The sequence below is a fragment of the Littorina saxatilis genome, linkage group LG2 (assembly GCF_037325665.1).
Source record: "Littorina saxatilis isolate snail1 linkage group LG2, US_GU_Lsax_2.0, whole genome shotgun sequence".
In the NCBI taxonomy this organism is placed as follows: Eukaryota; Metazoa; Mollusca; class Gastropoda; order Littorinimorpha; family Littorinidae; genus Littorina; species Littorina saxatilis.
Window position 1 is genome coordinate 17,676,497 of NC_090246.1, and position 14,279 is coordinate 17,690,775.

The 14,279-nt window shown below is 44.4% G+C and overlaps 1 protein-coding gene across 1 annotated transcript in view; it reads right to left on the minus strand.

Annotated features, from left to right (window-relative positions):
• LOC138958368 (serine/arginine repetitive matrix protein 2-like) overlaps positions 1 to 14,279 on the minus strand; it is a 57,167-nt gene that overhangs the window by 12,554 nt on the left and 30,334 nt on the right. Inside the window, exon 6 of the mRNA XM_070329486.1 lies at positions 858 to 4,790. Within this exon, the coding sequence (XP_070185587.1) occupies positions 858 to 4,790 (3,933 nt within the window). The remainder of the gene's footprint in view (positions 1 to 857; positions 4,791 to 14,279) is intronic.

Genomic DNA, 14,279 nt, shown 5'->3' on the forward strand with positions numbered 1-14,279 from the left:
AATCACACCTAGTGTCAGTTTGAGAAGATATACCTGTTTAAAATCATACTCTGAGAATGAGACAGCAAAAAAGACATGTTCATGCAGTCAAAGTCTAATCAGCAGACCCAAACACCAACGCTAGTAAAAGAAAATTGTGATGCTTCAAATGAGGGGAAAATGGCAAAGAAAAGAAATTGAATGAGAAAGACACCCATAAAACAAGATCAAACAAGAAATGAAAAAGTGACCGAATGATCAAACACACATGCTTAAATGGCAGAACATTGAGCAAAGGCATGCTGAAAATTAAGATCAAAGAAAAAAAGGCTACTTCACTTTACCCAATGCGGCGCAATACCACACGTTTGAGTGTCAGAAGAAAACAAATGTATACAATTCTTCTCCTCAGACATGGGCAGTCCAATGTCAACTACGACCACACAAAGTATCATCAACAACCATGCAGACACAAAATCTAACAGATGAGACAGCACCACTCATTCCAACTAATCTCACTTTCACAACACCAAACTTCACAAAAGATCAACGTTGCAGGCCAAAGAAACATACCAACAAAAATGTTACTCATTTCGACAGGAGTTGGTTCTACAGGGTTGAACAAAACATACAAACTGAAGGTAGGGTGGGGAACTATTCAGACCCAAAACTGGTCAGAGAGAGACCAACAGCTTGTCAAGGCAAGGCAGGTCACTGGTCAAGGCACCTACAGTAGTAGTGGTAGTGGTAGTAGAACCAGATCAAGGCCACGTCATGCCATGCCAAAGATGGCAAAAGTAACGTACCGCTTTTATCTCTAATTGTCGGGGGTCGGGGTCAGACACCTCAAGGTCAAGGTGGCAGGGTCAAGGACGTACCTCCAGCACCGTGACGAGGGACCCAGATGTTGCCCTCCTCGTCCTCTACGGCGGCTGTGATTCTGAGGGTCGCTCTCGCCAGCTCCTTCTGCTCCCTCGGACTGGGGCTGTTGTAGGGGTGAAGAGAGGCGTGTGTGGGTGAGGCAGGGCCCCTGGGGGGCTGAGGGAGCAGCTCCTTCATGTCCACGTAGATGGCTTCATCCTCGTTGGGGGCTGATGGCAGGACGGGATGTGTGGGTGGAGAGGGTGGGGCAGGGGATGGCAAGGACTGCGATCCAGGGCTGCTTACTTCAGACACTGGGGATAACAGCTTTTTGCTTTTGGGTGGGATCAGGGGTGGGATGGTGGCCACGTGTCGAGCGATAGCGTCCGCTTCCTCTTTGGGTGACAACACCCCATGGTCTAGGGGCAGACTCATTTTAGACTTGGCAACATCGATATCTGATGTCATTGACTGGCGCTTGCTCTGCTCAAAAAGTGCTATCAACTTCTCGTCGTCTGTTTTGGACGAATCCGAGAGTGCAGTTTTGGATGAATCTGATAAGGAGAACGATGAGTCGGTGTGTTTGGTGGATGAAATGTCACTCCATTTGGATGATAGATGACCAACACTTGAGCAATGGGTCAGTTCAGCGGAGCAAATGTTGGCCATGGGATTCACTGTCATGTCTTGCTGCACGTGAAGCACGGTCAAAACACGCATCTCACTTTTGCTGCTACCGTGCCTCAGTAAAGGGGCCATGTCCGAGTCATCGGAAAGGTCGTGCACAGAGGAATTGTCTGAGCGATGATCAAGGCGAGGCTTTGACTTGTTGTCTTGAGGAATGGCAGCTACCTGCTTGGAGCTGAACTTTATTGAAGAGGATGAAGTGGACTTGATGGAGGAGCTGGACCTGATGGATGCGGATGACTTTGCTGATGGTGGAAGGGGAGGTGGCGCGTCCTTCCTGCTGGCTGCGTTTGCTGTTGCTCCTGCTGATCCTGAGGTTTCCTGGAAACTCAATCGGTTTGGAAAACTTGCTGATCTGCGTCGGCCAACTTTCAATTTGTTGTTGGCCTTTTCATCTGCTGTTTCTCCTGCTCGTTCAGACATGCTACGTTCAAAGACGCTGGTGCGATTCTTTTGAAAGTTCAAGTTTTCCTGACTTTGAGTGGCAATTCTATCTTTGGAATTTCTGCGGATGAGGCGAGCGAAAAAGCCTTCTTCCTTTTTGGGTGGTTCTGGTAAAGGCACTTCAGGTGCCGGAATGTAAGTGTTGACATAGGCAGGCTTGTTATGAGTGTGCTCAAAGCTTTTCAGGTTGGTGAAAGGCATAGCTGGCTTGTGCTTTTCTCGGGCGCCACCATTGTCACGAGACTTGGAGCCTTTACTTGGACTTCCCATTCTTCCACCACTCAATCTGCTGTAGATCTTGAATACACCTTTCTCACTGGGGGCTGGCACACTGGGGGCAGGTGGGGAAGGTTTGATCTCTGTCTTAGGTGTGATGGATGTGCTGGACACGCGACTAGGTGTGATAGGTATGCTAGACACGCGACTGGGTGTGTTAGACAAGTGACTGGGTGTGTTAGGTGTGCTGGACCGACTCGGCGTGTCAGGTTTACTGGCAGAGGTAGGGGTGCTGGACCTAACAGGCGTGGCAGGTGGATCGGAAGGTTCAGGTTTGGGTGCAGGCTCTCCTCCAGCAGTGGTGCTGACATAGGTCTGCAAGGCTTCCAGGTTTTTCAGCACAGCACTCTTGCGCTTGGCAGGAGTTTCCAGAGAGAAGCTGGACATCTCCATGTAGTTGCTGTCAGGAGGGAGGGCGCTTTCGGTGCTGGCGTCCACAACGGGTTCCGAGACATATAGCTCACTTTCCTCTTCAGCGTCCTTCCTGTCCCGGTCGGGCTTCGGCTCTTCGATGAACATGTTGGCCATGTCCATGTACCCACTCAGAACATCGGCATTACCGCGTCGAGCTGGCGGCACAACGCCCTTTGCTCGAGGTTTTGGGCTACTGGTAACATAGAGACTGGAGGGCCTACTATCCCCTTCTCTATAGAGGACCTCTCTACGGTGCTGTGTCTTGGGACTGCCCATGGGGAGGTAGTTCTCTTCCACCTGGCCTCTCTTGGACTCGGAAGGTGGGACCGGAGGTGGCTTCAGTCCTGGCTGGTTGTCATAGTCGCCAAACTTGCCCGGTGAGCCCACAGAGAGACTGCGGGTCCTGACAGGAGGAACTGGGGGCACTGTGTCACCGATGGAAGGTCCCGATCCTGAACTGCGCAGCTTGCTTCTTCGGAGAAGAGCGGGGCCTTTGGGGGGCAATTCTGGAGGCGGGGTGTCTAGTTTACTTCTAGGTGGGGGCAGTGGTGGCGGCTCATTAGCATAGATGGGTTCACGGATTGCTGTAGAGACTGTAGGGGCAGGGACAGAGGCTGCTGTGACCACAGGGACCTGGTAGGCTGGAAGTGAGTCAACCTTAGCTGAAGTGGTTGAGCTGGCCAAGGTGGTAAGAGGACGAGGGTAAGGAACAGGCGGAGCATAGGTAGTCGGGGGCAACAGCACGGCAGCAATGTCAAGCATTTCAGTGGAACCCACCAGTCCCTCAGTGACAGACTCCAGCCCCTCTTCAGGTTCCTCCTTGGGCGGGGAAGGCAGAGGTTTGTGCGGTGCGAAGCTACTGTGTACATAAGCAGCCCCAGGCCCAATGTAAGTGTCACTGAAGCAGCGGCTGGGTACGAGGCCCACAGCGGCCCTGTTCCTGAGGCTGGCCAGGCTTCCCCCTACAGGGTATCTGCGCAGCATGGAGGGCACTGCCACACAGCCACTGTCAGCATCCTCACTGCCAGCCAGGTAGACGAAGCCAGTGTCCAGGTCCGAGTCGTACTTGGCCAGGTTGACGTAGGGCAGAGGGGCGTTGAGGTGAGAGTTCCAGGGAATAAGCTCCAGCTTTGACATGAGGTTGGGACTCAGAGGTGTGTCAGCCGCTGCCCTGCTCTCAGGTGAGGCAGGAAAGGTTCCCGGTTTATCCACAGACGGTACGTTCAAGTAGGAGTCTCTCTTGCCGGTCATTTTGGGCGGAAGACTGGCAGCCTTCTGGGCCACAATGGCAGGTGTGCTGCACTTGAGAGGAGGCTCCAGGGTTGTCATTTTATCCTGCCAGGGATCCATGCTGTCTGCAGCTGGACCTGTCTGGGAGCTATCTGCCATACCAGCAGCGAGAGAACTCTGTGCAAAGCTGTCCCTCTTTGAAGCAGAACTGCAGCTCTGCAGCATCTGATCCAGCAGCACAATCTCCTCGTGCAGGTGCGTCTCCTGTTTCTGCAAGTTCTGCAAGGCCTCATTACGCTTGGTGGTGTCCACCTGGGCGTTAACCATGGAGTCAAAGATTGAGGTGTTGAGACTGCGCGGGATGCAGTATTCCCTGCCCGCCACTGAGGTCACCATCACACGCCTTGAAGATGCTGCGACGTTATGGCCAGCCTCAACATGAGACGAGGGGTCATGAGGATCCACTCTGGCAGTTGAGGTCATCATGCCTGCACCAGGCAGAGATGCCAGGCTGCTGGCCGCAGACACCCCACCTTCAGCCGACTTTTCTGCAGAGTTTGGACCAGAGGCAGCCTCCAGTTTGCGGTTGTGTTTGGGCGGGACATCATAGATGGCCATCAGCCTCTGTCGCTCCTGATTCTCAATGCTCATCATTCTCAGCTTCTCCTGAAAGGTTGTGGCGCCGGCGCGGTGAAACTCGGTGACACTCACAGAGTGTCTCTTGCGACAGCCCCACTCGTCTCCCCCATCGCCGGGCAGAGCCTGACAGCACATGAGCATGGGGGAGCGTTCTGGTCCTACTGCGCTGGTCCCTGCCCCAGCCCCAGGGCCGCCCTGGTTGTTGCTCTGTGTCCAGAATGGGTCTGGTGCCGCCAGGCTGTAGTCCATCAGCTGGGAGCCTGAGGGGAACAGAACAACAGGCAAACCTGCTCAAATCGCAACAGCTACACACACAGATGTCTACGTCTCTTTAAAGACAAGGAGTTGGAAACAAGAGCCTTTTTGTTACTTTACTTTTTTATAAAAAGTAGTCGGAAGAGAAATCAGCTTTGTTACTACACTTTTTTCTACACAAAGAATTAGGAAAAGAAACAACTTTTGTTCCCCTACTTTTATGTCTGATTGTTACGAAACTCAACAACTGAGACGAGGACATGCTGTTTGTGTGTTTGTCTTTTCCTAACAAATCTCCAGCTCCAGGCCAATGATGAACATAAACCGAGTATGAATGGACATTTTCCTGACCGAGTTCTTGTCTAAGTTTCCTTTTACTTTTCTGTGAACAAAACCGTGAGAAGACTATGTGTTTCCTGCTTACCAGAGAGTAAATTCCATCAACTAAGGAAGCCAACACAATAAAAGCACAAGCTACACTGACTCAAACTCAAAGGGGTATACTGCCTGGCCCATATTAGTTATCACTCTGCCTTAAAATCTGTTCTGACCAGAGTTATGAACAACACGAAAAGCTTGACAGTGTATTATTATGAATATCTTAAGGTATTTTCAGAAATAATCAAGCAAAAAATTCCTTCAACAAAAGCAATGAAGCGTACTCAAACCTTTAAAATAGGGAAAATATGTAGTCTGAGTAGTGCTCCTTCTGAAGACAATGCTAATTTACAAACTCCTCTTCCTTCATACATCTGCAAGTGTTTTGTTGACTACTTTTCTCTTATACTTTTTAACTACCTTGGGAAAAATCTTTTGCTCAAGTAGATATAAGTTCAGCTTCTGAGCATGTCAAGCCTTACTTTGTTAAAGATAGAAACAATCAAATCAGAACAGCGTCTTTGGAACACAAATTTCGACCTTGTCGAGCAGAAAAGCTATCACAGTGACAGAGCTCAAGCTAAGAACAAAACAAAAAGCTGCTATGTCAGACAGTTGAACAATAACAGTTATACTGATTTATGTGCTAAATGAATTAAACAAAAATGTACTGCAGACATGTGAATTCTAATGGTTCTCTCCACATTGTGTCGTGTGCGTTGCTCTGGGGGCAAATGTATGATTTATACAAAACCTTGCTTATATCTAAATGACACATTAACAAACACACAGGACAAACAAACACACACAGCACGTTCTCCTAGACTGATAAATTACCCCTGCCCTCCCGTCATCCCCTCAAAACTGTCAAGAGGAAAAGCATGTACCAAACTGCAATGGTTACAATGAAGCATAAAGACACATGCATATATATTCTCAAAACTTTCATTTCTCCTTCTAAAAGATGAATGTGAAGGAAAAAAAAACCACACAACAATTTTCACTCTATTCTTTTAAGCACTTGAAACAGACAAGCGCATAAAACAAGTTAAGTAAAATGATTTGTTGATCACACGCACGCACACAAACACACACACAAACCATGCAAAATGCTGAAGTGAAATGGAAAAGACAAAGACAGGTCAACAAAACAGCATGATGTTTCTCCCGTAACTGCACTTACAAAAATTCAAGTCTGACTTTTATTTTAAACAAACAAGTCGATGAGAATCTCAAGAACGATGCTGAAAAGACTAGATGCATGACTGCTACAAGAAGCCTAAAAGTCAGTTAATGGACAAAGGTTTTCCCCAAAAAATGGTTGTTAGTAGTACATGTACTTGTTAAACCTGACTTTCATCCAGAAATGAGAGAAATCCAGAAAATATACACCCCCTCTTCCCTTCTGTTAAAGTCTTCTGTGTGCTGCTGGCATGTAAGTAAACATAAATTTATAAAGACATAATTTTCTGCAAACATGAGACAAATCATCTTGCAGTTGTAAAGAACTGTGAGAAAGACTACCAAAGAAAAATCTATCTTTCAAATACTGTTGTGATATAAATCTAAATTCACACAAACATGTTCTGCTACAGCTGCCAAAGTAACAACACTATAAGAAACATTGTTTTCAACTAATATATGAGGGCTCAGTATCATGGAAAGGTTGTGGACTGTTTGAAACTGGTTCTAAATGTGTGGCATCATACTTCAAGGCAAGAGCGTCTGTTCGTTCTGGATGTGAGTTTATTAACCCTCCTGCCTTCGGTCACAAATTCACAATGACAAATGTTAACTGCACTGATTTGAAACACACACACACACACACACACACACACACACACACACACACACACAAACACACACCCTCACACCATAATGAGCTGTCCCACCCACTCAAAACACCTACAAAGGATTGGAGAATACATGAAAAGAATAGTTTGCCAATCTCATTATGACATGAAGTTCGGTTGTTGCTTTTGCCACTCAGCAAGAGACAGGTAGTTTCAGCAGTTGTCATTGATTTTATTCTATTTTTCCTTTGTCTAGAATTATGCTTTGGCATATTCTTATTTCACAGTGAACTGACAAGAGACAGTACACTTTTGCAATGGAATCTCAAAGGCAGACCTGGGAACCCCTGTTTAGTTTTTGGAGTATTCTCAAAGAAACTTGGCGTATTTTCAAAAAAATGAGTGTACTCCACACAACATTTGAACATCGATGATTCAAACAGTCCGTTGCACCGTTAATTAAGTTTACCAATACATTAAAAACAAATGCATCTTTCAATTTTTTATGACAAAAGCTGTAATTATTGATCTTTCTTTCTTTCTTTCTTTATTTGATGTCTAACGTCGTTTTCAACCGTTCAAGGTTATATCGCGACGGAGGGAAGGGGGGTGATGGGATAGAGCCACTTGTCAATTGTTTCTTGTTCACAAAAGCACTAATCAAAAATTTGCTCCAGGGGCTTGCAACGTAGTACAATATATTACCTTACTGGGAGAATGCAAGTTTCCAGTACAAAGGACATCTATATATCGTCCTTGTCCGATTGAAACCTCGTAAATCGATTTTGAGCGTTTCGAGAAAAACACAAAAAACGTCTTTAAAAAATAACTTGTCATCAAAATAAGCCATTTTTTTCTGCACATGATCTACAAACACAAACAAAGTACTGTGTGTAATTAAATAGTGTTGGTCACAATTAAAACGCACAATATTCAACAAAATTGCAAGATATGAGTTTTTCTTTTTTAAAACCCGACCAAACTTGAAGACTTACAAGGTTTTATAACAGAGCCAAAGAACAAAAAAGACAAAAACAATGTTTAAAAAACGCAGTAAACACACAATCGTTCTTTTGTCACAATTTTTATTTGTTTTTTGATTGTACAAACCGATGTATACTCATTCTTGTGTAAAATGTCCTTGCAGTCTCCTTGCAACCTTGTCAATTAACACACAAACAAAACCAAGTGTAAACTGAAGCTTATCAGTACATAACATTCTTTGCTTGCAGGGAAGCGTAAACATCCATACAAGAGCCTTTTTGTATGCACAGAAAACAGGGTATTCCTTGAAAACAATGAGATATCTTAGTTTGAGTGCAATTGTCATCTAAATGTCCTTGAACAGCTAGTAGTTATGCAGGATGACCACTCATGAGAATGCAGAGCTTAACGACCATGGGGTAGACCATCATAGTATTGGCATTAATCTACTGGAAAAACCTCCTTGACATGCTGAAGATGCTGCCACTTTATGTATTTGATGGTCAGCCGTACTCAGTAGAGCTGGGGGATGATATCGGGCTCACCATGTGCTCTCCTTCTTCTTTGTGAAAAAGGCCACCACTCCTCAGAATAGATGAGCTTGTAGCGACAAGTACCGTCAGGCAGGTACTTCGGACTGCGAATATCCACCAATTATGGATCCCCAGAAGTGTCTGAGATCAAGAAAGTTCTTGAAGAATGTGTTGGCTACCTGGACAACTTTGTAAGGTTGCCTTTTTCTTGCAGAGGTGATGACTTCCACGTATTCGGCAGGCCAGACTATTTGCCTTCTCCTTAGTTTGTTTTTGATAGCTGGGTGTACAGAGTCCACTTTCATCCAGGTATGACCTTTCTCAGGAAACTTTTGGAAAACGACTTTTCCTTGACTGACTGCAAAGTAAAGATGGGCGTTTCCCAAGACTATTAAACTGCGGTTCTGGTACCCACAGCCGTCATTGTAGATAATGATTGCCTTGGTTGTTTCGCCAACTGTTGCTTTTGACTTATCTTTTTTGACTCATCCTAAAAGTAGCAAGTAACCTCTGTGTCACTCAAGTTGTACAATGTGAAGACAGTAGTGGCAGCACAGCTTGGCCTTGAAGTATTTGTCATTTGCTTATATACATAGGGCCAACAAGTCGACCTGCAGATACATGGTGAAAACTTGGACATCACCATTCTCTTTAGCAACCCTCTTGTCAATGGTCTGTCATTTGCAAGCTTCGTCTTTGGGTTGAATGTGCATCTGGTACACATGCTATGGGATGTTTCCGTACTTGGATTCACAGCAAACGTTTCATTCATAGTTTTGGAGGTTGGTAAATCACAATGTTTGGTTTGGTTCACTACTTCCATTACTCCTGGAAGATAGTGACTGTGTTTCCAAGCGAAAGCTGCACCATCAATTGACTCCTGCTCGCTCATGCGGAGCTTGCACCAGACAGAGCAAACATGACTCCTAATGCAAACAAGTCGAGCAGATACAGTTTTTGTCATGCTTTACAGTTGTTGGGTCAATGCAGTCCACATGAAACTGACCATGATAATGGACACAGTACACCCACTAAACACAATTAGAGTCCATACGAACAGTGATGTCATCTATGATAAGTTCCGTTTCGAAATCCCATGGTATAGAACTTTTATTCAGGCACACACAGCACATCAACCTAAGATCTTCAAGCGAAGAGAATTGGCTTTCAGGTGTGAAGGACCCACTGCCAGACATGACGGACTGCATTCAGACACTAGAACACAACTTCAGTACGTGACATGCATACATGTACATCTTTAGCTAACAAGTAAGATCAGAAGTTCAGGACTGAACTGTTACATAGTTAAGAGATATGTCAGAATACTTTAACTGCTTAATCTCTCTTTGTAGTTATGCTTTTGTACTCAGCAAAGGAAAATACTAACACTAAACTCATTTGAACAATAACTGATGTCGTAGAGTGTCATTTCAATACACAATACGTAATGTGGGCATTTCTAGCTTTATTAATGACGCTAATACTTAATTTCACCTAAACTCAGACCGTACGAACATCTTACTGTAACCTCGTATCTAACAGAAACAGTTCATTTACTGCCGTGTTTAGATGTTAGAAAACGTGTAAGTCGACCTACGAGGTTTTCATCGGCCAAAACTGAAAAACACGCGAACTAAAGAAAGTTCGTAACTCAGGTTACCTGTAATTTTGGTTCGCGGTTTTGCCAAAATGATATACACGGTATTTGTGTACCCATTTTTAACTGACTTCCAGCGATCCCAGGCTTTCACAACAATAACCAAAAAATCGAGAAAAAATCGTAAATTATTTTGATGTAAAAAAGTAGATTTCGCAAAAAAATCGAGTTACGAGGTTTCAATCGGACAAGGACGATATATATACGACTAGTGTCTGTGTGTGTGTCTGTCTGTGCGCGATGCACGGCCAAAGTTCTCGATGGATCTGCTTCAAATTTGGTGGGCTTATTCAGAGAGACCCCGGACACAACCTCATCGATGAGATATTTCAACACGTGCTCTCAGCGCGCAGCGCTGAACCGATTTTGGTTCCACCTCAGCTATTTTGGTTCCACCTCAGCTACCCGGGCCCCCATACCGACACACCAAAGCCAAAGTTCTCGGTGGATCTTTTTCAAATTTGGACACCGTATTCAGCTACACCCCGGACACAATATCATCGATGAGATATTTCAACACGTGCTCTCAGCGCGCAGCGCTGAATCGATTTTGGTTTTTGTGTTCATTTCACCATTATAAGTAACTCTTCCTTATCTTCTCATATTCTCCAGGTTTTCAGCGTTTACCTCCCTTCCTTCGTAATGGTGCATTATAGTGTGAGTGGAGCGTCTTCGGATATTCCCGGCGTTCTGTTACTGTTACTATTTTTAGAAGGTCAACGCAGTGTCCAGAACGTAAATTGGACCCGTAAATTATCCTCACTGTAAAAGTGCAAAGGTCGAATCAATTTATAGCCACGCGAAAAATACACTGTCATCTATCTCTCTATAGATACGGCTTCTCTGTGTTTTTGTGTGTGTGTGTGTGTCTATGTGAGCAACACCTGTGCATTGTTCAGTTCTGTTTGTGATGTGGTCTGGCGGCTTTTGTGTAAATTTATGTACTGGCCTTCCTTTTAGAAGCCATAACTTGCTCAGTCCTGTTTGAGTGGAGTTCGCCTCCAAAGGTGATTAACACGGTTACATTCGTCGACAAGGATGGGACTCGATATGGTCAGGAATGGCATTATGGCCACTGAATCATTTTCGTGCTGTTCCCATTCCACGAATCTGGGAGGGACCTAAGCTTGGCGGGTCCATTGTTCGGACCCGGCGAAGCCGGCGTACGGCTCTAAGTATTTCATCCCGGCGAAGCCGGCTACCCGGCGAAGCGGGTATTCCTCTAGTTTCTTACATACTGCTTGACTAAAATCTTTACAAACATTGACTATATTCTATACAAGAAACACTTAACAAGGGTAAAAGGAAAAACAGAATCCGTTAGTCGCCTCTTACGACATGCTGGGGAGCATCGGGTAAATTCTTTCTCGTCCCAACCAATATCATCAATCAATCAATATGAGGCTTATATCGCGCGTATTCCGTGGGTACAGTTCTAAGCGCAGGGATTTATTTTTTTATTTTATTTTAATTTTTATTTTATGCAATTTATATCGCGCACATATTCAAGGCGCAGGGATTTATTTATGCCGTGTGAGATGGAATTTTTTTTACACAATACATCACGCATTCACATCGGCCAGCAGATCGCAGCCATTTCGGCGCATATCCTACTTTTCACGGCCTATTATTCCAAGTCACATGGGTATTTTGGTGGACATTTTTATCTATGCCTATACAATTTTGCCAGGAAAGACCCTTTTGTCAATCGTGGGATCTTTAACTTGCACACCCCAATGTAGTGTACACGAAGGGACCTCGGTTTTTCGTCTCATCCGAAAGACTAGCACTTGAACTCACCACCTAGGTTAGGAAAGGGGGGAGAAAATTGCTAACGCCCTGACCCAGGGTCGAACTCGCAACCTCTCGCTTCCGAGCGCAAGTGCGTTACCACTCGGCCACCCAGTCTAATATGGGACTCCCCCTAACCCGCGGGGGGCAATTATTGATCAATTGCCAAGTTATAAAGTTATTTTCAATCATTAATATACACAGTTCCCCGGTAAATAGACAGGAATGCGCTTGTGAAGAAAAGCAGTCTACGAAATTTTCTCGTCATATATTCTATTTAAATCGGCCGTACTGATCGTATTTTAGACAAAAAGGTGTACAAAATACGGCTAAATCGCATGCAGACCTGTTTACCCTAAACCTGAGAGTACTTTCCCAAAAAGTTGAGTGTATTTTTCAAAAAGTTGGTGTACTTTGCAAGCAAAGCCATATGGGCTAGGGAAAATGTACGCGTGGATGCAAACGTGTTTGTGTAAGAATAGCATGTCTTGCAGCGGATTTCTTTGCAGCAACCTTGTCCAGGCGAGTTTTGGAACTGCAGTGTCGTTCGATGTCATATTTCCCAGCATGGGCAACGGAGAAATCTGATTTACAATACTTGCAGTGTGCATGACTTTTTCCCACAGTAGACTCCACAATTCCTGGCTCTTTCTTATATTTCTCGAAGAAAATCTGCTGCTTCTGCTGTTTAGACTTGGTACAGTCATCCAAAACTGGCACATTTTTCCGCTTCATTTTGCCACGATTGTCCAGACGATCGGACGTGCCAACAACTGAACGAGGTTTCCACAGCTGAAAATTCGCTGTCAGTGTTATCTCCCTTAGACCAAAACCGGTATCAGTTGTACCATCCCGTAATCAGCACACAGACCTGTTTACCCTAAACCTGAGGCAAGAGTACTTTTTCAAAAAGTTGAGTGTATTTTTCAAAAAGTTGGTGTACTTTGCAAGCAAAGCCATATGGGCTAGAGAAAACGTACGCGTGGGTGCAAACGTGTTTGTGTAAGAATAGCATGTCTTGTGAACATCTTCAGAATTTAACTCCTTCCGATACAACAGGGATAAAAGAATTTTATTTACCTGTCAGTTTATAACATTATAACCAGTGTCTTCCAAGCAGATTGATAATGAAAAGATGAAGTTCGTCAATAACATCTGCTGTTGACAGTGGCAAGTTCATTTTTACAATCATCTCAGAAAACATTGCTTCAGCACGGACTACAGCCTTTTCTTCTGGCAGGATTTGCTTTGCGGGAATGAACTTAATAATTCCTTGGCAGCTTTCAGCGGATTTCTTTGCAGCAACCTTGTCCAGGTGAGTTTTGGAACTGCAGTGTCGTTCGATGTCATATTTCCCAGCATGGGCAACGGAGAAATCTGATTTACAATACTTGCAGTGTGCATGACTTTTTCCCATAGTAGCTCTCCACAATTCCTGGCTCTTTCTTATATTTCTCCAAGAAAATCTGGTGCTTCTGCTGTTTAGACTTGGTACAGTCATCCGAAACTGGCACATTTTACCGCTTCATTTTCCCACGATTGTCCAGACGATCGCACGTGCCAACAACTGAACGAGGTTTCCACAGCTGAAAACTCGCTGTCAGTGTTATCTCCCTTAGACCAAAACCGGTATCAGTTGTACCATCCCGTAATCAGCACACCAACACCAGAAAACATATTCTAGACTTTTCTTAGTCCTATTTTGTGGGTGTGTCGCGTATTGTCGTACCGATAATAATTTGGCGTACAAAATATACGCCCAAATCGTACTGGTAAACAGGTCTGCGTATGGGTTCCCAGGTCTGCAAAGGTATTCGCTTGTAAGATGAAGCTAAAAATAACTGTCTGAGGAACATGTATTAAAGAATATTTTAGATCACACAGCTCTGCCTGACCAAATTTCACCTCGACAATTCAGACTCATGTAAATTAGGTACTGTTTCTAACCACAATATCTTCCTATTCAGGCCTGCATACTTTTTTTTAAAAGTGTTCCATGTTACTGAGCCCAATGAACCTATCACTAACAGATTTATGAAAACAAAACTCATTCACTAAGTATGCTCATGGCTTAAAATTACACAATGAGTTTTCATACAGACATATTTTTGTCCCTTACTAAAAGTAAACTGTCACAAAGGCATTAGACAATAATGTGGCAAGACTGCTTTTAAATGTGTTCATCTGAAAAATATATGCACATCATGTCAACTTACTTTACTCCTCAACTTACTTTATGTCAATGTATCAAGTCCCTCTGAGTATGAGGCACTATTTCAATAACACAACCTCACAATAAATTCCTTGAAATTCAACTTCTAATGCTGTAAAACCTAGCTTTTTTATGTTCACCGCTAT